We start from the raw sequence: 23,234 nt of genomic DNA, 5'->3' as shown, positions 1-23,234 counted from the left end.
GCGTGCCCGCCTGGCCAATTTCTGGGTGAGGTGTGAGGGAGTGGGCGTGGAGCTGGGTCCGGCTGGAATGAACGGGCCGCGAGGGCCGGACGATCCTGCTGCAGACCTGTGCTTGAGGCTGGGCCGAGGTGGGCCGCGGCTGTGGTCCCAGGAGGCACGCCGCCTCTGCAGGAAGCGCCCCACGTGTGGGGCTGTGGGGGACAGGTGCGGGCCAACGAGGACCCTGGGCTGCGTGTGAGCCTGCCCTCGGCCATGGGCAGGGCTGGCAGCAGGCTCTACTGCGGGGGCCCCTGGCTCAGGGCCCTCAGGTCCCCAGGGGCAGTACGGAGCACAGCTGGGCACCCTGCAGGTGGCCCACACCCATCGCCAGCAATGGGCTGGGAGAGGATCTGGAGGCTGGCCTGGGGGGCTTGGGCCCCAGTGAGCACAGGCCTCCGCAGCCTGGGGGTCAGGAAAGAGGGTCCCTGGCGTCCTGGCCCTGGAGGGCCGGGGAAGGTTAGTGTTTCTACAGCACCTTAGTGTGGGCCCTGCCTCGGGCCAGCTGGGCAGGGCGGGGCGGGTGGGGAGCACGGAGGAATCCGGAAGGAAGGGCGGGCGCGGCAGGTCACTGCGGCAGGGGCACCAGCACCTCCACGTAGCTGAGGGGGAAGAAGCCCGACTGGCCGCGCAGCATGCCCTCGTACCAGTTCTCGTCGATCTGGTTGGTGAGCGTGATGAGGTCGCCCTCGCGGAAGCCCAGCTCGCCGTCGTTCTCGGGCTCGAAGTCGTACAGCGCCTTGCAGCTCGGCTGGTCCAGGGGCGCTGGGGAGGCGGCGGTGTGAGCGCCGCAGCCCCCCGGCCCGAGCCGCCCGCACTGTGCTGGGACCGCCCGGGGACACTCACGCACGGTCCTGCTGGGCGTGCGGACGGGCTTGTCTGAAGAGCGGATAGACGCGGAGGCTGCTGAGGACAAAGCCGCGGGCTCAGGGCCGCCCGCTGCCGGCGGGCTCGGGCCGTCCCGGCCGTGTCCCCAGCTACCTGTGCTCTTGGGGGCCGAGGGGAAGCCCCCGTTGGACTGCTCAGGCTCTCCGAGGTCGAAGGGCTCCCGGGGCTTGGGCTTGTATTCCCGCTTGGGACGCGAGGAGGCTTCCCGCACCCTGCGAGGGAACCGTGAGCGTGAATGGCCTGGGTAGCTGCCCCTCCGCCCCGCAGTGTCCCTGGGGCCTGGCCAGTGCTGCTGGCTGGGTCCCCGGCGGGAGGCGGCCCCGGGCTCAGGGCTGGCTCGGCTCTGACCACCTGGTGCCGTCCACCTCCGGGCCCGCGGCTGCTCCTGCCTCCTCCTGGGCCCTGGGCAGTCTAAGGGAGGCCTCAGCGGCACCAGGGCTGCTGCTCGCCAGCAGAGGGTGCAGGAGGCGGGAGGAGCGCCGCAGAGGGGCTGCTCACCTGCGCCGGAGCTTCTCGGCCAGCTCGTCCAGGATCTGCACGGCCTGCCGGTGGTAGTCCAGCTGCGCGTCTACCAGGGCCGAGAGCTGGCTCACCTGCTCGATCTGTGGGACCAGCAGGGTTGAGGGGCCTCCCACCGACCCCCAGAGGCTTGGGGAATAGCCCTATGAGAGGCGGGGCCAACGCCCTGCACCCCAGGTCCTTCACTGTCCTGGGCACCTCCACATAACCGCCCGAGCCCACGCCACGCCTGTGTGTGTGTGTGTGCGCGCGCGCCCGCGTTCCGGCCGCAGCCACGCACGTCCGTCTCCAGCAGGTTGTGCATGCTGGTCTCCGCCACCTCCTTGGACTCCTGGAACTTCTCCAGGGCCTGGCGCAGCTCCTCGTCGGGGATCCTGCCCTGCCGCTTCTTCTTGTAGTCGAAGTCCAGGCGGCGGCCCTCCAGCTTCTTGAGGTGGTGCTGCGGGCGGCGGGGCGGGTTAGCGGGGGCAGCCGGGCGGGGCGCGGGGCGGGGTGGGCGGGGCGGCACCTGGATCTCCTTCAGGTCCTTGTCGCACAGATTCTGCAGCGGGTCAATGAAGTTCTGCTTGACCTCGATGTCCAGGGAGTCCTTCACCTCGGCCAGGCGCTTCATGGACTCACCCGCGTCCAGCAGGGCATCGCCTGCGGCGGGGGGTGGGCGCGGTCACAGGGCCATCCCCACCCGGCTCCCCTGCGCCCCGGTGCTGCAGGCAGCAGGAATTGGGGACCCACCAGGGACCCCTCCTTGCCCCGATGTCCCGGCCCACGCACACACGTGGGCAGGGCTGTCCTCCCACCGCGAGTCCCTAGCACCTAGGACGGGCCTGGTGGGTCAGGTGCCGGGGCAGTGGCCCCGCCCTGGCTCGAGCCTCACCGAAGTTGGACTCGCCGCCCAGCTCCTTGCCGTGGCGGGCCATGCACTCGCCCAGCAGGCCCTCCGGCTGCGGGTAGCCCGGGCTCTTCACCTGGCCCCGGATCTTGGACACCGTGTTGAGCATGGTCAGCTTGGCCCGAGAGGCTGCAACAGGACCGGCCAGGTGGGTGCCACGGTGCCCCTCCCCAGCCCGTGCCTCCCAAGGGGCCATGTGAGCAGTGCACCTCCTGTGTGACACCCCAAAGGCCAGGAGAACTGGCAGGGGGCACGGGGGCAGTTCCCACTGAGCGGCCCCCTCGGACCCCAGCCCCCCGGGTCCTCCATCTGTGGAGGGCAGTGGAACCAGGGACAACCCTGCTGGGCACAGCAGCGAGGCAGACTCCCAAGTGATGGGCCTCTGCCCTTCCTGTTCCTGGCCTCCAGTGGAGGCTGCCCTCCCCGTGCCCCTTGGCCCAGGAGACCTCCCCCTGCGCTTCAAGGGACAGGCTGCCGCACGCGGAGCCAGTATGCCAGTGGGAGACGATGTTCTTTGTGGGGAACAGTTAACTGGAAGAGACGGCAGCTGCGACCGCCACAGGACAGGATGGTGTCCATGGAGCCCGCACGGGGGAAGCCGAGCTGGCAGCTTGAGAGGAAGGCGAGTGCGTGCGCGGAGGACGGCTGCCGTGCGCCTGCGCCCAGCCTCCCCAGGGGGACGGTGGCTTGTCAGCCTCACCCTCACGGTCTGGGGCCGCAGCCCGGCCTACCTGGGTTGGGCTGCAGGTACTCGATGGTTCTGACCAGCACCTCCGCCACGGCCTTGCTGGTGACGTCCACCTTCTGTGAAGAGAGGCGGCGGGCGTCGGTGGCCGGCGGGTGCCACAGTCCTCCAGCCCTGGCGCCCGGCCAGCCGCGGCTTGCGGGGTGACCGCGCCTGGGCCCCACGGCTCACCTTCTCCATCTCTTTGAAGTCATCGTCCAGCTTGGTCCCCTCGGCCCCTCCGACCTTCTCACTGACCAGCTGGGGGACAGAAGAAGGGACTGTGAGGAGCGGCCTAGATAGATGCCTTCCGCCTGTGTCCTACCCGGGGCCCCGGCGGGCTTGGGCGATGCCAAGGCCACACCCAGGACGAGGCTATCTGCGGGCAGAGGGCGTTCTGAGCAGGGTGGGCTTCAACCACTGGCGCGACCCCTTTGCGGGTCCCCAGCGTAGGAAACTCAGCTCGGGAGAGACTCTGCAGGCCTGGAAAATGCCCACAGATGGCCACGGGTGTGTCCCCTTCCTTGGCCACTTGGGTCAGCGTCCAGAGGAACTCAAACGACGCTCGGCGGTGGCCGAGACCAGCCGACTAAGGGTCTGGGCAGATGCCTGCCTGGACCCTGCGAGCGGCTCCCAGGAGGTGCCACGCACAGGGCGGGCAGGCTTCAGGAGCTGGTTTGGACACGTGTGTGCCCTTGTCTTCGGTGACCAACTGCCCTTGTGATGGCCACGGGCGGCAAGGACAGCCCCCAATGGGCATGCACCACCAGAGGTCGTGAGGAGGCCAGAACACAGATCCATGGCCGTGCCCTCTGGCCAGAAACCGATGCAAGACGCCCCCCAGACGGGCGCAATCAGCCTGCGCCTGCGCGGTGCTCTGACATGCTCCTGGCTGTCAGGAGTCCCAGGGCCCCGGGGAACTCCACACGCGGCCACTTGCTCCCCACTGGCTGTGGGCCAGGGCGAGGAGGGAGCCGGGCAGGGCACCAGCAGGCACCTCCCCCGCAGACCCCAGCCCTGGCCCACCAGGAGGGGACTCAAAGCCCTGCTGGGGTGGGCCAGGGATGGGACCTGGCATTCCACCAGGTGGGCACACAGAGCCACACTGTAGTGCGGCCAGCTGGGGTGGAGGGACACGCTGGGACCCTGACTCTAACACCAGAAGATCCCTGCCGTTCCATGAAGGACCGAGCCTGCCTGGCCCAGGACTTCCCAGAGCACTCCCTCCAGGGGCATGGGGCGCACCTAGCCGGGTCAAGATGCCCCGGTGCTCATGTGGACAGATCCCGCTGCAGGACCCATCAGAGCCCTTCTGGGCGGCAGGAGGCTGGAGTGGGAGCGTGGGTTCCTCCTAGGCCTGCCCCACCTGGAGTGCAGTCCTAGCGGGATGGGCCTGGCGTCACTCAGCGAGGGAGTGCAGTGCTGCTCCGGCTCAGTGCACACAGCCTAGGACCACAGAGGCCCGAGAATGCCCAGAGCTGCCCGGACCCCAGTCTGAGTAGCACCTGCCAGGCCACACCGGTGGCCTCCTGACTGCACTGCCACGGGGCGCGATGGGAGGGGAGGCCCAGGGCAGCGAGAACCTCCCAGGAGGAAGCCAGCAGAGACAGCAGGAAGTGTCTGGCCAGGCATGCGGGGCTCTGGCTGCAGCTCGGGCACCCACCCAGCCCCCGGTGCCCAGCACAGCTCTGCACCTTGGGAGCCCCGTACAGACCCATCTGTGCCACCAAGAGCCTGGACTGCGGGGCACTTAGGTGTGGGGGCTCACTGGGCCACGCCCCTGTCCCTAGGAGAAAAGGCCCCACCCCTGGGGGTTTCACTTCTTTTGATGGTGGGGAGACTGGGCGTTCCCAAAGCTGGGGATTGCCACGGAGGGAAATGGAGCCGCCGCTGTGAGCCCCGGTCTTCTGGGAACGGGAACTGAAGCCAACGGAGCACAATCCGCGCCTTCCGGGCCCAGGGCGCTCGGGCCCGCGGGGGAGGGGGGGGGTCACAGCTGGTGGGGCCTGGTCCCTGGTGATGCGGGGGGCCGAGGGCTGCGAGACACCCGCTGTGCGCCCTGGGCTTCCTCTTCATTTCTGCCTGGCCTGGGCTCTGCTTCCTGTCTCACTTGTGAAATGGGCCCTGGGCGACGGTGCTTGCCCGTGACCCTCGTACTGTGAGCTGAGACTGGAGGCTCACGGTTCAGCGCCAGGAACGTACTGAGACTCTTCCAAAATCAAAAGGGCTGGGGTGTAGCTGGGACGGAGAACACCCATGGGTCCAATCCCTCCTTTCAAAGACTGGCACTCAGATTCTAGGCCTGGGCGCCCTTAGGCCGGGGGTGAGGAATCTGAAAGCCCAGGGAGGGAGAGTGGGCGCCCCCCGCGATGCAGGCTGGGTGGCGCACAGGGCCAGGGAAGGCCAGGCAGAGTTGAGGGCTGGGAGGGCATCCATGGAGGATACGTGGTGGCACCCAGTCCTGGGCTGGCTTGTCGGTCATCTCCGAGGGGGAGCTGGGCCTGGTCTGCCGGCTCACGCCTGGCAGTTTGCTGAGGTGAACTGGAGTTTGTAGAAGGCAGCGCCGGGCGTGGTGGCCACGCTGTGATTCCAGGACTCGGAGGCTGAGACTGGAGGACCCCAGGTTCACAGCCAGCCTCAGTTAGGCCCTCCACAACTGTGAGGCCCTGTTTCAAAATAATGAAAAATAAATGGCGCGGTGGCGCAGGCCTGTAATCCCAGCACTTGGGAGGCTGAGACTGGAGGCTGCAGGTTCCTGGCCAGAGGCCCTGCTTCAAAATAAAGAAAAAAATGGGGCTGGGGGTGTCGCTTGGAGGTAGAATGCCCTGGAGTTCCATCCCCAGTACCAAAAAAAAAAAAAAAAAAAAGCCAGGGAGGAGCACGTGGGGGGGACTGCGGACGGGCCTGTGGAGGGGTCAGCTGGGCCCTGAGCCCATCCCATGGGCTGGCCGCACCCCTGGCAACCTCTAGCCTGGCCAGTTGCCCTCGGTGCCTCCTTCCCGCCGGAGCCCTGACCGCCAGGGCTATCCCAGTCTCCTTGTGGTGGGAGCCTGGCCCAGAGCCCAGTCCGGGGACGAGTGGCTTGCAGCTGACCCGAGCGAGGGGCAGGGAAAGGCGGCCCCCGTGGGGCGAGCAGCCCAGAGTCCCGTGGGGGCTGCCGTAGGCGTGTGCACTCCTGGCTCCGGTCGGCAGCCACGGCAGGAAGGCCCTGACCACGGGGACAGCTGGCCCTGGCGTAGTGAGAAATACAGGGCCCAGCAACTCCTGAACGAAGCGGCTCCGGAGGGGGCGAGGTGGCGGGGAAGAGCCACGGAGGCCACCGTGCCCAAGGGCGCCCACCCCACCGCAAGGCGCCCAGGCCGACTCCACACCCACGCTGTGCTGCTCCCAGGCTGCGTCTCCCTGGGCGGCCTTGACGGACAGGAGGAGGAGGTCCACGCGACGTGGGAACACGTCAGACTCCGGCATGGACAGGAAACTGCCCCTCAGCAGGACCTTTCCCACCGGGGTCACGGAGGGGCGGCCGCCTGCTCTCTGGTACTTAGAAGAACCCAGCTGGGCGCTCCCGCTGTCAACACAGTACTCGGGAGGCTGAGACAGGAGGCTGGAAGGTTTGAGGCCAACCCCAGCAACTTGGTGAGACTGTTTCAAATAAAGAATAAAAAGGTCTGGGGGTGCAGCTTGGCAGCAGCTGAGGCCCTTGGTTCAACCCCCAGCACCCCCACACCCACAAGCCCGGGGATGAAGGCCTGGCACGCAGTGTTCCCAAGCTTTTGAGCGCGTGTTCTCACACGCTGGCCGGCATGCCCTGGCCTAGACCCCTGCGGCATGGGTACCTCCGGTGGGTGCAGAAGGTGATGGACTACCCTGCACGCGGGGCAGCACCAGGCAACTCCCACAAACACCAGGTGGCTGGCCGTGCCCTGGCCCTTCCCTCCGGCCTGGGGTCACGCGTGGAGGCTGAGCCAGGCAGCTGTGGACAGCTGTGCTTCTTCCTGCTGGTCCAGGCCCAAGGAGGACGGGACTAGGTGTGGGCTCGGCCCTGCTCGCCCTCAGAAGTGACTCAGTAGGCCGGGCGTGGTGGCGCACGCTTGTGATCCCCGTGCTTGGGAGGCTGAGACAGGAGGATCACGCAGGTTCGAAGCCAGCCTCAGCTACTTAGTGAGACAGACTGTTTCCAAATAAAGTATAAAATAGGTCTGGGAATATAGCCTGGAGGTAGAAAGCTTCTGGGTTCCATCCCCAGTAACACACACACACACACACACACACACACACACACACACACACACACACGTGACCCAGTAAGAGCCAGGTACAATGGCCCATGCCCAGAACCCAGGACTTGGGAGGCTGAGACAGGAGGATGTGGGTTTGAGGACAGCTTCCACATGTAGTGAGATTCTCATCAACCCAGTGAAAGCCTGTTTCACAATAAAATAGGGCTGGGGTGTAGCTCGGTAGAATGACCCTGGGCTCAATCCCCAGTACCGCGCGCACACAGTGGAGGGGGAAGGCTGCCCTGTGGGTCTGGTCCCCGGTGGGGACCCCGCACTGCGTGGCCAGGAGCCCTGCCTGGGGTGGGCAGACTTAGTTCAGGGGCTCTTGCAGCAGCCACCACTTCCTCCTCTACAAAATGAGAACTGGCCGGGCCCAGCTCTAACGATCGGGGTCCTGGGACTGCTACCAGAGGCGCCAGGCTTGCCCCAAAGCCACAGGAGCGCTCCAGGAAGACTGCTCTTCGGCGGGGCCCCAGGAAGCCCGGACTGCGTGCGGCCTGAGAGGCACACAGCATGCCGTCGGCCCCTCCATGCACCCCCGGCCTGTGCAGGGCCCGGGCCGGCGGCCACTCGACAGACGGAGGAGTGGGGAGGAGGCGACTGCTCTGCCGAAGGCCCGCAGTCCACCGCGCGTGCCCTGGGCCAGGCAGGAGTGGGCTGCCGGCCTTGTGGACCCACTTTGGGCTGTGCCTGCACCCCTGAACCGCCCTGGTTTTCAGGCCCGGGAGAGGAGGGAACTGATGACACAGGAACAGCCCCGCAGGAGCCCGGGACCAGCCACTGGGAGGAAACGGCGCCAAAGGTCCGGACCTTGCGGCCTGCACACACCGGGGACGCGCTGGCCGGGAGCCGGCCAGGGCAGGCACGAGGACGCAGCTAACGGGACGCAGCCGGGCAGGCAATGTCAGAGCTGAGACGCAGCCTGCGGCGCCTTCCTCGGGCACGCCCGCCACAGTAGGTGCGCCCAGGCAGAGAGCAGCCGCTCGCACGGTTTCTCATCTCGAGGCTGAGACAGGAAGCCCGAACATCACGGGCTGGTAAAATCACTTTCAGACGAAAACTTATAAAAGGAAGGCCCAACCCCCAAGCTAACGAGGCAGTAAATCCCCGGCGACTGTCGGCAAGGTGGCGTGCAGGGCGGCGTGGCCCAGCGCCTGTGTGGGAATGATAAGGTGTTTTTGAGACACATCTGTCAGCAGCGGCAGGGCTGACGCAAAATACGGGCCTTCAGGAAGAGCCGGGACAGGGGCCTGGCCATCCCGCGAGGCAGCCGGGCCGCTCGGCCTACAGACGGCGCCGGTGGCCTGCGTCAACACCGGAGGTGAAGCCGCGGGTGGCGTCCCTGCGAGGGGCCACCAGCTCCCTTGGGACTCGCCCAGAGTGCCTGCTCCCTGCGCCCCCAAAACACAGGAGGAACACATGTCCCTGCCTCGAGGACCTGCCCACTGGCTGCTAAAGGCCTGATGGTGGCCCTCCAATGGCCACCCACCTCCTGACCAGGCCGGAGGGACCTGGCCCTGTTGCCCCCGGTGTCTGTTCCGTGAAGGAGCCCACCTCACACCACAGCGAGCCTTTGCCTGGGTGTTCCTTCTGTGGGAACTGCCCTTCCCTGGGCCGGGGTGTGGGTCTTTCCACGTGTCCCTGGCTCACAGCGGCCATCCCTGGCCCTGCCCTGCAGCCTGTCTGGTCCTCACGCCACCTATCCCCCAACCACTGCCACACGGAGCCAAAGGGCATCTGCCGTGACCTCTGGGGGTCCCCAGTACACCCCACGCGGGGGATGTGGGCCCCGCTCCCGCCCTCCCTCGCCAAGACGCAGAAGTTCAGGGAAATTCACTCAGAGCCAACAGAGGCGGCCAGCGGGTGTGGTTGCGCCGGGCTGTCCCGGGCCCCCGGGACGCCATCACTGACGAAGGCAAGGGGCTTATGAGGGAAAGCGCGGTGTCCGTGAACGCCAAAGGGAAGTGCCTGAAACCTGTTCACTGCAGCCTGGGAGGAGGAGGGCGGAGCACCGAGACTCCCTGAGGGGCACGGGGCGCAGCAGGCAGGTCCCCACACCAGCGGCACAGCCACGGCACTCCGGCTCTGAAGCAAGGGTCTGAAGGGGGTGCTGCAGGGGTCACGTCAAGTGTACACAGCAGAGGACGGGCGTGAGGACACGACTCAGATTGGCCCTCAGCCCAGGGCACCCGGGCACCACACCTGCGAGCCGTGTGGGTGGGCTGCAGACCAGGAAGGGCTGTGCTCTGGGCCTGGCCTGCCCGAGGCCCAGCCTTCTGTGCAGGACTCATCTACCCTGGAGCGACGCTGCCTGGAACGGCTGCATCCTCTGTCTGCCAATACACCCGCCCCCAGGGCCAGCACCCGCCACCCCACACACAGGAGGTACTCAGCTACCGAGTATTTGCTGGGATATATAATACATATTTACAGAGATAATAAATAACAAATAAATGGCCACGCTGTGGTGCGTCAGCAGCAAGTCAAAACTGAGGAATGGCAAGGCGTCACGAGCCTGGGCGGTGACATGGGGCCGGGCCTGGCAGCCAGCGCTAGGGCTGCCCCGGCCTGTCCTCTGGGGCTGACTCCAAGCAAGAAGGCAAACTCGAGCGCCGGGCGCGGTGGGCATGCTTATAATCCCAGCACTGGGAGGCTGAGACAGGAGGATCGCGGTGCGGACAGCCTCAGCTACTTAGTGAGGCCTCTGCAACTCAGTGAGACCCCGATTCCAAGAAAATAAAAAACAGAACTGGGGTGGAGCTCAGAGGTAGAATGCCCCTGGGTGCTGAAGGTTCACCCCATGTACCATCATAACTGACGACGGCCAGACGAGCGCCCACCCTTGGCAGGACACCAAGCTCAACTGGCACAGTGACGCAGTCCTAATTTTGACTGACTTCAGCCTTAAAGTGGCGGTATTGGAAACCCCCCAACACATTCTGCTATAATTTTAATTTATATATTTATACATACACACACATATATATACATATACATATATATATGGGGCCTGAACCCAGGGGCATTCTATCTCCAATCTGAACCCTCAGCACGTTTTATGTTTCATTTTGAAACAGGGCAATGCTAAGTTGCTGAGGCTGGCCTCAAATCTGCAGTCTTTTAACCTGTGCGATCCTGTCTCCGCCTCCCAAGCGCGGGGATTACAAGGGTGGCCACCGAGCCCGGCTAGTCCGGTTCTTAAGTGTCCCTCAAAGCCCATGTGTTAAAGGCACGGTCCCCAGTCGGGTGCTGGTGGGGGTGGTGGGACCCTGGCTGCTCCCGCCTCTCGTGGGGGTGGTGGGACCCTGGCTGCTCCCGCCTCTCGTGTTCTCTGGCCTTGGGTGAGCTGTCAAGTTCCACCAGCCAGGGGCCCAAAGCCACGGCCACGCTCACTGCCCGAAAGCCCCAGGACTGTGCGTCAAAGCAACCTTTGACCCCGTAAGCCGGCAGCCTCAGGTGCTGGACAGCTGACACACAGGGCCGGTCCCTGCTGGCCTCTCCTCACACTGCACCAACCCATCAAGCCAAGACTGGCTGTGCTTACAGACACCTCTGATTCCTTCACACGGACCCCACAGCCAGCAGCTGGTCCTACTACTCATGCCCAAAGCTTCAGAAGACACATGCTTCCTCCAGACAAGGCTCCTGCCCCAGAACACCAGGCAGCCCGTGAGCACCGTGCTCGGGGTCGCCCTACGGGGCACAACCACCCAGCAGGCCCGCAGAGGTGTGGCAGCCACGGCCTAACTCCCCACGGGGAGAAGACAGCACTGCACACCGACCCGCCGCGAACGGCGCTGATGAACGTCTCGCTGCTCTGCGTGCCAGTGGAGGCCGGAGGCCGCGTGGCGGGGGCTGCAGGTAAGCTCTGGGGAGCAGGTACTGGAATGAAGCCGAAGCCCAACCCGCGGCTGGCCGGCCCTTGGGGGAGCCTGGGCGGCACTCCCAGGAGCATCCGCAGGCCGGCGAGGGCGCCGCAGTGCGGTGTCCTCAGCGCGCCGCAGGCCTGGCTGGCTCCTGACTACTTCCCAAGTGCCCCAGCGCGTCACGCCGCTTTCTCTGGGCCTGAGGCTTTAGGCCAAGCAACAAGAACGGCGCTCTGCAGTCTCGGCACGGGGACCCACGCGACGATGTCCAGCAAGGCACGACTCGGGGCTCCCGCCTGGCCCAGAGACAGCCAGAGGGGAAGCTGAGGCACCCGGCGGGAGGCTGCGCAGGCGTACGAGGAGGCCGCCCCGCACGGGACGCCGCCACCTCCCTGCGGAGGGCGACGGCAGACATGGCCCAGCGCCGGGTGCCCGCTACCGCAGCTCACTCCCGTGACCGCCCTTGGTGCCCCAACACCGCACAACACACACAAACGAAGCGCTGGAAGCCAGGAGATGCCCTTGCAGCCTGCGCTGGGGGTGTAGCTCAGAGGCAGAATGTCCCGGGTTTCATCCCCAGTGCTGGAAAAAAAAAATATTATATATATATATAAAAGAGTGATGGAGGTGTAATGTAGCTCAATTCCAAGTAACTAACACACACACGCACATGCACGCACACACAGAAAGCAAGATTATAAAGAAGTCAAACTGCCTGACGCACTGAAGCCCCGCTGGTCGGCCCGCACGCCTCGGGCCCGGGCGGGGAGGGCACCACTGAGTCACAGCCGCGGGTGGGAGGGCTCGTCGGGGGCTGGGTCTGGGACGCAGTTTTGGAAGCCAGGCACAGAAAGGGGAGTGGGCGCCGAGGCGGCGGCAGGTCCAGAGCCGGGACGGGAGGCGCACAGGGAGACTGCGGGCGCGAGCGCAGGCCACAGAGGGCGGGTCTGGGCTCTACCTGGTGAGGACTCAGGAGGGCGCTGAAGCGGGGGCGCCGGCACCGCGAGGCGAAGGCCACGCAGGAGAAAGACCAGCTGGACCTGGGGCCAGCCAAGCTCAGAAAACCGCCTCCTCTGGGCAGCCGCCGGGGCCCCACTGCTGGGCCTGCTCAGCGGGCGCCATGATGCAGGCCGCCCCGCCAAGCCCAGGTCGCTGTTGGCCGGCGTCCCCGCAGCGCAGCGCGGCCAAAGGGAGCAACCTCTGAGCTTTCTAGTGTTTTTCAGGCCAGTCGCCTGCTCCCAACCAAGTTCTTAAAGGTCTTCTCAGCCACCCGAGTCCCTGGCGCTCTGCCCAGGCTGAGCAGAAGCCAGGCCGGGAGGCGGGTGCCGGCTGCCTCTGGGGGCGCCGTGGGAGGTCCCACGGAGGGACAGACAGCCCCTGCTGCTCTGAGAAGAGCGCACCCACGCCACTCTGGCCGGCCACGCTCTTCTCTTGTATGGTGCTCGGGATGGAAGGCGAGGGCATGCTACCACCGAGCTACACCCGCAGCCCCGTCTGTCTGTACTGGGGACTGAACTCCGGGGCCTTCTAACTCCAAGCTACACCTCAGCTCTACTTTATTTTTATTTGGAAACAGGGTCTCCCTAGGTTGCTGAGAGCCTCACTATATTGCTGAGGCTGCCCTCCAACCTGCGATCCTCCTGCCTCAGCCTCCCAAGCACTGAGATTACAGGCGTGCACCGCTACACTGGGCAATTTTGTTAAGTTTTGAAGTCTTCCTGCCTCAGCCTCCCAATCACTGGGATGATAGGTGTGGGCACCGTGCCTGGCTGGCTGGGTGCCTTTCTGATGGGCCTGCCCCTCAGGAGCCGCACATCTGGGTGGGTGGGAGGCCACGCGCCCACAGTGGGGGCTCGCCTTCAGCAGGTAGTCCCAGGAGGGGCCCCGCACGGAGAAAGACAGGGCTTTACAGGCAGACAGAGGCCAGAGAGCCGGGGTGGGGTGGGGTGGACAGGTGAGCCAGGCCCAGTGTGACCAGGCAGGAGGGAGACCGGTCTGACTGTGTACGCCGGCCACAGAGGGCAGGCTGGGGTTGAAAGCTGGGGCCAGGGTTGAGCGGGTGGCACCCCAGGTCCCCGTTGACGCACCCCTCTTTCTCCTCTCACGGGGCTGCCTGTCCTCTCGGCCAATGCTCACCGAGTTCCTGGGCTAGGCCAGGAACCAAGCTCAGCCCAGGGCCACAGCAGGAGCAGAATCCAGGACGCCTACTGCAAAGGCCTTCCCATCCAGTGATGAGGACAACGGCCTATCAGCCAGCTGAGTCGACCTGAAGCCCCGGCTCCAGGAAGACGCCCGGGCGGGGCGGGCAGACCGAGCCCTGGCAGCCAGCAGCACCCAGGCACGGGGCTGCATCCCGCGGCCAGGTGTGGAACGTGGGCTGCCAGTGGAGCCGGTTCCGAGCAGTCAGCACGCTGGTGCTGAGTCAGGTCCGGGAGGAAGCAGCCGTCTGTTTTCCTGCTGCGCCTGGGCGTCTGCCTGACCCCACTCTCGGGCCCAGTCAGCAGGTTTTCTAGGAGCAGGGCGGAAAAGGAAGATGCCGCCTTCCTCTGGGAGTCAGCCCGCTGGGCCCCTGGTGACCTCCTGGTGGGAAACCGGGAGAAACATGCCCAAAGCAGGGCGCCGTGGCGCGTCATCCCAGGACCTGGGCGGCCGAGACAGGAGGAGCGTGGTCTGCGGCCAACCTCAGCTACTTAGTGAGACCGTTTCTATACAAAGAATGAAAAGAAGGGCTGGAGCCGAGCGTGGTGGCGCACGCTTGTAATCCCAGCGCTTGGGAGGCGGAGACAGGAGGATCGTGCTGGCTTAGGAGACCCTGTTTCCAAATAAAAATGTAAAATTAGGTCTGGGAGTGTAGCCCGGAGGTAGAGGGCTTCCAGGAACCCCAGTACCACAAAAAAAAAAAAAAAAAAAAAAAAGGGCTGGGGGTGTAGCGTAGAGGTAGAGTATCCCTGGGTTCCATCCCCAGTCCTGGGGGGAATAAAAGTGCTTGGGAGAAGTGCCGGCCCGATCCAGCGGGGGCGCTGCTGCAGGGGGGGTGCAGCCCCTACGTTCTTCCCCCAGTGTCCAGTGGCGGCTGTGGAAAGGGACCAGGAGGCCTGGCCCTAGACACTGGAGCTGGCACACCAAGAAGCCATTAGGAGCCGGGCGAAGTAGCGCACACTCATCCCAGCACTCGGGAGGCCGAGACAGGAGGATGGCGGTTTGCAGCTGGCCTCAACTACTTCCAGAGGCTCTTTGCAACTTAGTGAGACCCTGTTTCAAATAAAGAATAAAAAATAGGGCTAGGGGCATAACTCGAAGGTAGAATGCCTTGGGTTCCATCTCCAGTACCACACACAAAAAAGAAGCCATTAGGGGTGGGGGGACCCCCCAACACACACACACACCTGGTAAAGCCTGTCTGGAGCCTCTGCACGGAGCCGCCCGGGCCGAGAAAGCCAGATGTGGAGAAGACAATTTTCCGTCCCCCCTCCCACAGCCACTCGGCAGTGCCAAGGCGTGCCGTGGCCTCTGAAATCCAACCGGGGAAGTTGGCTGCCTGCTCCAAACTAGACACCGGCTTGCCCCCGCTCGGATCCAGCTCGGAACAGCGGCAGCAGAGGAAGGGGCTGGGGCCGGAGCCAGAGCGAGCCCCAGGCCAGAGCCCAATGTGAGGCTCTCTGAGGAAGGCGAGCACAGTGTGTGGCGGCTGTGCCAGTGGGAGGGCTCGTGCCCGCTACCGCCCACCCCCAGAGCCCTTACCCCAGCGAAGGCTGGCAGGTAGGCAGGGACAGGGCAAGCGGGGCTACTTTCTGGGGGAGCCTGCCGAGGCTTTGGTAGGCCTGGGTTCTTGAAAGACACAGGCCCCCATTCCTTCAAGGGGAAGGAGATGCCCTGAACCCCTGCCCTGGCAGCCTGTAATCAAGTGGCAGGCTGTAATCAGCCCGGGCTCGCCATCAGCACACCCAGATAAGCAGGCACAGGGCGAGCGCCGCAGTCCACCCGGTCTTTAGAGCACAGGCTTCTGAGTCAGAGGCGAGCTCTTGGCTGCGACGTGGCCGGCCACGGCACTCCCAGTGCAGTCAGGAGTGGCCTTAGACCCTGGGTTCCACCCCAGAACCCCCAAAAGAGAAGAATCACAACAGGACAACCCAGTTTTTGTTTGTTTTGTTGCTAGGGGTTGACCCCAGGGACATTTCACCTCCAAGCTCCACCCCCAGCCCTAATTTTTTTATTTTGGCGGTACTGGGGTTGAAACCCAGGGGCATTCTACTTCTAAGCTCCACCCCCAGCTCTATTTTTTTATTCTTTATTCTCACTGAGTCGCAAAGGGCCTTACTACGTAGCGGAGGCTGGCTGCGAACCGCGATCCTCCGGTCTCAGCCTCCCAAATGCTGGGATTCCAAGCGTGCGCCACCACGCCTGACTTTTTATTTTGAAACAGAGCCAAAGCTGTGGAGGGCCTAGCTGCCAAGGCTGGCCACGGCGATCCTCCTGCCTCGACCTCCCCAGCAGTGGGATTCCAAGGTGTGCCACCACGCCCAGCAGGACGACTCATTTGGGCCACAGGGATGGGAGGAGGCAGGAAGCTTGCTAACCCTGGCCCGGGGAGGCCGGAGGAACTGGTTCCACAGCAGCCCAGGAAGCCACGCAGGGAGGGCTGCCTTACTTAAACCTTCTCTCTGGCCTTGAACAGAGGCTGATACTCGCTGGAAGCGGGACAGAAAGCCTGGCGGGGCTGCCTGCGCGCGAGAGCACCAGGGAGCCCACGCTGCGGGGTCGAGTTCACAGAAGGACTTGGCAAGGGCTACACTTTCCCAGGCTCCGGTCATCGCGGCTGTCTGCAGCAGGGGCCGAGCCAGTTCCCAGCAGGCACAGAGCACAGAGCCCCGCTCTGCCACCCCCGGTGCCCGCCCTCACCCTCTCCCACACACAGGGCCCGTCTTCAGTGACATGGCGACGCAGGGGTTAGTTAAAAGCCCCGCTCCAGAGTAACATCGTGCTGTACTTGTTACTTAACAAGCCGAGCTGTTTGCTAGAAAAGCAAGAGCGTGCTTTTACAGAATGAGGCTGAAATCAAAGTGGGGGGTGCGCCAGGCCCCACCCTCATCACCAAGAGAGAAAGACCAGGCCCCAGCACTTGGGGGCATCTTAGGGCGCCAGCCTAGCACCCCCGGCCCCCCGCCTTTCGAGGAGAGTCAGGCTCTCCTCCCAGGCTCCGGGCTGGGGCGCAGGGGCTGAGCATTGCCTACTTGAGGCCCAGCAGTCTGACTTCCAGCACTGGGGTGCGGGGAGAGGGGGGGGGGCACGGGAGGCGGCGGGCATGAATCTTCCTCCAGCTCAGAGGCACCAAGCTTTCCTTTCAAATTCTCTCCCTCCTTTCTGGCAGGGGGGAAAAAAAAAGGAGAAGGCAGGCCAGCATCCCAGGCTGCAGCCAGGGCCACCCCTGGCACGCTCTGCGATCTCCAGCAGCCCGGCCAGGAACTGCAGGAAGCCAGCACGCAGCTGAGGCCCGGCCGGCACGTCACCACGCCAGGATGTGAACTTCTGAGTCTGCACTTTGCGGGTGGGATTTTAAGAAATACTTAAACTGCTTTGGTGTCCCGGAAATACGACGGAATCCTCCAATTCCAGATGTGCAGCAACTCCGGGAGAGGGCCTTGCCTCCGCCCCCACTCGCCCCTTAAGGCTCCCTGCCCTCCCCTGCCCTGGAAGAAGTAAAAGCTCTCCAGTGTCCTCCTGCAAGCCCACGCCGGTTTGGAACGGGCAGGATCTGCCCCGGCTGCCGATCCTGCAGGGGAGGGTTTCGGGTCAGTATCACATTCTCGCCTGCTGGAAACCTGGTGACACCCCCCCCCCAGCTTATGTTTCTCCATTTAAAACTGACCCTGTTACAAGCCGCGGAAACCCAGAACCTACTTTCACAGGGACCCCTGTGGGGCGGGGTGAGTCCTGGTGGCAGAGGGGGCTGACCTACCCACCAATGCCCCGACTCCCGGGGTCATGACAGAAAACTGTCTCAGACACTGCAAGATAGGGGTGTGGGAAAGGGAGAGTCACCCCTGGACAAGAAGCAGTCATGTGAGTTCCAGTGTCTTCGTTCTCTGTGTCTGTGTACGTACTGGAAATTGAACCCAGGGGCATTCTACTTCTGAGCTATGCCCCAGTCCTATGTTTTGTTTTGTTTTGTTTTCCTTTTGGTACTGGGGATGGAGCCCAGGAACATTCTATACCCCCAGCCCTATTTTTTAATCTTATTTTGAAGCAGGGTCTCACTGGGTTACAGAGGGCCTCCCTAAGTGGCCGAGGCTGTTGGAAAACTGCGATCCTCCTGTCTCAGCTTTCCGAATGCTGGGATTGCAAGCGTGCACCATCACGCCTGACTTGAGTCACACCTTCTTAAAAATATCAGACACCAGCTGGGGGTGGGGGCTCAAGGCCAGCCTCCGAAACTTAGTGAGACCCTGTTTCAAAACAAGAAATAAGCCAGGCATGGTGGCACACGCCTGTCACCCCAGTACTTGGGAGGCAGAGACAGGAGGATCGCAGGTTCGAGAACAGCCTCAGCAGAGTTGTGAGACTCATCATTCCAGTAAGACCTTGTTTCAAAATAAAAATAAAATAGGGCTGGGGATGTAGCTCGGAGGCAGATGCCCCTGTTCAGTCTTTAGTCCTCCTCCCACACCCAGACCCCAAAGACACTTTGGGTGTTTCTAAGGACAGGGAGGGGCTTGGGCTGTGAGGCGGGTGGCCGAGCGCTCTGGGGTCCAGCAGCACTCCTGGCTTCCTGCCTGTGTGTGCTGGGGAGCGCGCTCGGCAGTGGAGACGCGTGGCCCTCGCGTCCGCTGGCTCACGGGAGGGTCGGCTCCCCAGGCGGCGGTCCTGGGCACCGGAGAGGGCCACGGAAGCGCTGTTACTGAGTGAAAAGTACCGCAGATAGAAGGCACAGCAGATAAACACGCGAGACGCCCAGACGCCGCGGGGCTGTTGCAGAAGCCATGGGAGGCGGCCAGGGCCAGGGCCGCAGGGTGCCAAGATGGCAAATGCACCCTCGCCACCAGCTCTCTGCTAAACATGGCCCCCAGGCCCCCCAAAAAGGCTCCGGCGGCCGGCCTGAGAGCTGGGGGCGGAGAGGGGAGGTCCTCGAAGACTTCTGCACGTGGGGGACCAGTGGCTCAGGAATTCTCCCGACACCTCTGGGGACACCTTTCCCGCAGCAGGGGCTGTGTGAGGTTTCGGGAAAGCAAGCCTCGTCCTAAGGTGCATCTGGCAGCCACCCGAGGACCTGCAGCAAGTCTCTCTTCCCCGGGGGTTAGCCATCACCCGCAGTCTAGAGATATACTCCAAATATCCTGATGTAGCCGGGCATGGCGCGCGTGCTCGTCATCCCAGCACTCGGGAGGCTGAGACCGGAGGATCGCGGCTGGCGGCCAGCCTCAGCCACTCAGTGAGGCCCTTTGCAACTCAGTGAGACCCAGTTTCAAAGTAAAGAATAAAAAGTGGGCTGGGGGTGTAGCTTGGAGGTAGAGTGCCCCTGGGTTCCACCCTTAGTATCGCCAAAAACAAAAACGAAAAATAAACCCCGATGACTAGACGACCACCGGGGCATTGCTTTTTTCAGACACCAGCTGCGTGCTGCGGGAAGCTCGGTCCTCAGCTCTCACTGGGCCTCCCCATGACGGGCAGAGCCCTGCTGCCCGCCACAGCCCACAGCTTCCAATCATGCCCTTCCTCTGGACACCACCCACACACGCCGCTCCACACCCAAGGCTCTCACCCTCACACAGAGGCCAACAGGAAGCAAGGCACCTGGGCTTCCTGCATCAGAAACGCCAAGCTCAAGTTTACACTTCCTCAGTCTTGGGGAGAACCGGTCCACAGCTTTCCCCAGATTTCTGAGCAGTGGATTGTGGACTTTTCAAGACATCTGTATCAAGCCCGGCAGGGGGACACACTCTTGTATTCCCAGGACTTGGGAGACTAAGATAGGAAGATCACAGGTTCTAGGCCAGTATCAACAAGTTACTGAGACACTCAGCCACTTGGTGAGACCCTGTTTCAAAATAAAAACTAAAGCTGGGCATGGTACCACACACATACTTGTAATCCTGGTATACTTGGGAGGCTGAGATAGAAAGATAAAAGGTTTGAGGCCAGCCTCAGCAGCTTAAGGAGACCCTACTTCAAAACAAAACAAATAAATAAATAAAAAGGGCTGGGGTGTAGCTCAGAGGTAGAATGGCCCTGGGTTTGATCTCCAGTACCAAAAAAAAAAAAAAAAAAAAAAGAAAGAAAAGCCAGGTGTGGTGGCATGTCCTTGTAATCCCAGAATTTGGGAGGCTGAGACAGGAGGATCCTAGTTCGTGGACGGCCTCAGCTACTTAGTGAGGCCCTCCACAACTCAGTGAGACCCTGTTTCAAAATAAAGAATAAAAAATAGGGCTGGGGATGTAGCTTGGCGGTAGAATAACCCTGGATTCGACTCCCAGTACTGAAAGCAAATAAAAAAGAAAGAAAGTAAGTTGGGGAGCCAGACATGGTGGTGACGTGGGCCTGTAATGCCTGTACTTGAGAGGCCAAGACAGGAGGATCTCAGGTTTAAAACCAGCCTCAGCAACTGAGCGTGACACCTGCAACCTAGCAAAACTGAGCTTCAAAACAAAAGAGAATAAAAAATAAAACAGCCCCTGGGTTCCATCTTCGGTAGTCCCTCCTCACACACATTCCACCTCTGAGCAAAGATATTCACAAGCTAGTCACTGTAGTTACTGGAAACAACGTAAATATCACCGGGTACCGGTTAAATAAATGATGGTACGCTTGGTAGAATGGAATAACATGAACCCGTGAAAAAAGATACACACGGGACGCTGTGTGACGCCAACTTGTGCGCCCAACACCCGGGAGGTGGAGGCAGGAGGCTGGAATGAGCCCAGGAGTTTGAGGCCAGCCTGGGCCACCAGAGCAAGACCGCATCTCTCCCCCAAACGCACACAGATCCCAGCAACACTAGGAGTGTACTCGAGCTCGGATGCTCTGGAGAGAGGGAGGGGAGGAATGACTGATTCTGCAACACTAGGGGCAGCCCAAGCCGGCTGCAGTGGTCAAAACTGGGGTGCCCCGGCACGGTGTGTGCAGAGCCCAGGAACGCCGCTCCCCGCCCTGCAGTGCCCAGGGGGCCCCACCCCACGGAGGATGCACCCCAAAGTGTCAACAGCGCCGGGGTGGAGAAGTCTAGACTCGGCATGACTTCCTAGACACATTTAACAAAAACACAAAGTCCGCGGGCCCACCTAGAGTCGGCCATCTATCACCATATGTGAGTGTGAGTGTGTGTGTGTGTGTGTGTGTGTGTGTGTTTTCCCCCAGTACTGGGGATGAAACCCAGCGGCATTCTACCTCCAAGCTACACCTCCAGCCCGCCTTTTTATTCTCTTTATTTGGAAACCGGGTCTCGCTGAGTTGCCGAGGGCCTCGCTAAGTAGCTGAGGCTGTCCGCGAACCGCGATCCATCCGTCTCAGCCTCCCGGGTGCTGGGGTGCCGAGCCTGCGGCCCCGCGCCCGGCTTTTCTGCGAGTGTGTTTGCAAAGGGAAGCGGGAACCTGGCTCTGGGAGGGCACGCGGGGGGTCCACGACGGAGCCCCGGCCCCGCGGGGTCGGCGGAGGGGCGTGAAGCTCCCGCGCCCCCCTCCGCTCTGCTCCCACCGCGCCCCTCGGAGGACGGGAACCGGCGGGGGCGCGACCTTCCCCGCCGCGGGGCCGCGGGCAGCAGGTCCAGGGGCCGTCCACGGCCCCGACGTCGTTCTCCCCGGGGAGGCGGGAGGAGGGCCGGAGGCGGGTGCCGGCGGGCCCCGGGCCCTTCCGCCCCGCGGCCTCGGCCCCGGCCCGGCCGCGCTCACCTGGCTCGCCTTGTAGAACTGCTTCTTCAGCCCCGCCACCGACATGCTGCCGCCCGGCGCGTGGGGCCCCGCCGAGCGCCCCGCACCGCCCGCAGCCTCCCGGCGCCCCGCCGGCGCCGCTCCGCCGCCCGATGGCCGGCCCCGCGCTCGCCCCGGCGCCGCCTCTGCCGCTCACGCGCCCGCGCGGCCAGGATATTACATGGCAACCGCACACTTCCGGCGCCGGGCACGCACGCACGCACGGGCGCGCGCTCGCTCCTCCCCCTCCCCCAAGCGGGCCCCGGGCGAGCGCGCGCCCCCTGCCGGCCGGAGCGCGCATGCGCACGTTCGCCCGGCCGGGTGGAGCGGGGCCGGAAGTCCGCCTCCGCCACCGAGTTGCGCGGCTAGAGCCTAGAGAGGTCGTGAGCACTGCAGCGACCCCTGGGGCCTCGGAGGGTAAGTTTTTTAAATTTTTAAATTTTATTTTTCCATTTATTTATTTATTTATTTATTTATTTATTTATTTATTTATTTATTTATTTACTTATTTACTTATTTACTTATTTACTTATTTATTTACTTACTTACTTCTTTACTTCTTTACTTATTTTGCGGTACTGGGGATGGAACCCAGAGGCGTTCTACCTCCGAGCTACACCCCCCCCCCAGCCCTGTTTTTTATTCTTTATTTTGAAACCGGGTCTCACTGAGTTGCAGAGGGGCTCGCTAAGTAGCTGAGGCTGGCCGCGAACCGCGATCCTCCTGTCTCAGCCTCCCAAAAGCTGGGATTACCAGCCTGCCCCACCACGCCTGTCTTTTTATGTATTTTATTTTGGCGGTTCTTGGGATGGAACGCAGAAGCATTCTACCTCAGAGTAAAAATAAAAATAGGGCTGGTGGTATAGCTCTGAGGTAGAACGTCCCTGGGCTCAATTCCCAGTAACACACACACACACACGTACGTAGGTCTAAGTGTTGGAGGGCCTGGCTAAACTGCGAAGGCTTTCTCAGCTTCCTAAGTACTGGGACTATAGGCCTCAGTATATTGATGAGGTGGTTTTGAATATTTTGAATTATAAAGAGTTTGCAAAAGCTCCCCATCTGATTGCAGCACACACAATCAACTTAAATCTGGTATTGCAGAATGCCAGAATGTCAGAGAAAGGAGAGGAAAACAGCCTCGAGGCTCAGACAGGGAGGTTGAGGCTTCGGGTACTCACGTGTCCTGCGATGTCCCCTCATCTCCCAGTTCACAAGTAACTCTATGTTTAACAATCCAGTCTACCTCAATGAAAGCCTGAGATCGAAGTAGAGTCTAATCTTTTCTTCTCACCTCTGCCTCTGAGATATTAAATTGCTTTTGAAGCAAACATATTTTTACTTATTTGTTTATTTATTTTTGCAGTGCTGGGGATGGAACCCAGGGACATTCTACCTCCAAGCTACACCCTTGCCCTATTTTTCATTCGTTATTTTGAAACAGAGTCTCACTGAGTTGCAGAGGGTCTCACTAAGTAGCTGAGGTTGGCTGCGAACCGCGATCCTCCCGTCTCAGCCTCCCGAATGCTGGGATGACAAGAATTCACTACCACGACCGGCTTAAAAGTTTTTATCAAAGAATATTTATGCATCCAGATGGTACACACCTGTAATCACAATACTTAGACCCTGTGGGGTGTGTGTGTGTGTGTGTGTGTGTGTGTGTGTGTGTGTGTTTGGGAGGCTTGCAAAGTTGTTGAGGCTGGTGGTGAATCGGCCATCTTTCTGTTTCAGTCCCACAAGTACTGGGATTACAGGCTTGTACTACTACGCCAGTGTCAAATATTAATTTAGTGCCTAGTACGTATCGATCACTGGCAGGTCCTGTAGATAGATGATTCCTGCCCTCATTGAGCTAATGACAAAATCAAAACTAGTTAATATTATTTAATAAATAACAATTAATTATTCAAAATAATTCAATAAAAGGCCATAGATATCTTCAAGAAAAAAAGTGTAGGCCCTCAAAGGAGTGTCTACAATGGAGAATAAAAAGATCTTAGATTGACGAGACGATCTAAGATCTGAAAGTTGGTAGAAAATAACTAAGAAAAGAATTTGGAGGCTGAGACAGGAGGATCGCGGGTTCGAGGTCGACCTCAGCTGCTTCGTGAGGTCTTCCGCAACGCAGAGGCC

General features: G+C 61.9%; 1 protein-coding gene across 3 annotated transcripts; it reads right to left on the bottom strand.

The window, feature by feature from the left end:
• Window positions 1-604: 604 nt before the first annotated feature.
• On the bottom strand, window positions 605-21,125 carry SH3GL1 (SH3 domain containing GRB2 like 1, endophilin A2; the record flags this gene model as incomplete). Of its 3 annotated transcripts, none has more annotated exons than XM_080712882.1 (10): window positions 605-801; window positions 883-942; window positions 1,018-1,136; window positions 1,423-1,526; window positions 1,724-1,882; window positions 1,952-2,085; window positions 2,318-2,461; window positions 3,064-3,136; window positions 3,249-3,317; window positions 21,081-21,125. In XM_080712882.1, the coding sequence occupies 10 exons, from the start codon at window positions 21,123-21,125 to the stop codon at window positions 605-607; spliced, it is 1,104 nt and encodes a 367-aa protein (XP_080569008.1). The 3 variants fall into 3 exon arrangements, with proteins under 3 accessions (XP_080569008.1, XP_080569009.1, XP_080569007.1); XM_080712883.1 differs by having other exon boundaries at window positions 883-939; XM_080712881.1 differs by having other exon boundaries at window positions 605-939.
• Between the last annotated feature and the right edge of the window lie 2,109 nt (window positions 21,126-23,234).

The sequence above is a fragment of the Muscardinus avellanarius genome, assembly GCF_963383645.1.
Source record: "Muscardinus avellanarius genome assembly, chromosome: 16".
Lineage (NCBI taxonomy): Eukaryota > Metazoa > Chordata > Mammalia > Rodentia > Gliridae > Muscardinus > Muscardinus avellanarius.
Note: the sequence above shows the minus strand (reverse complement) of the source record. Positions and strands in the feature narration are given on the sequence as shown.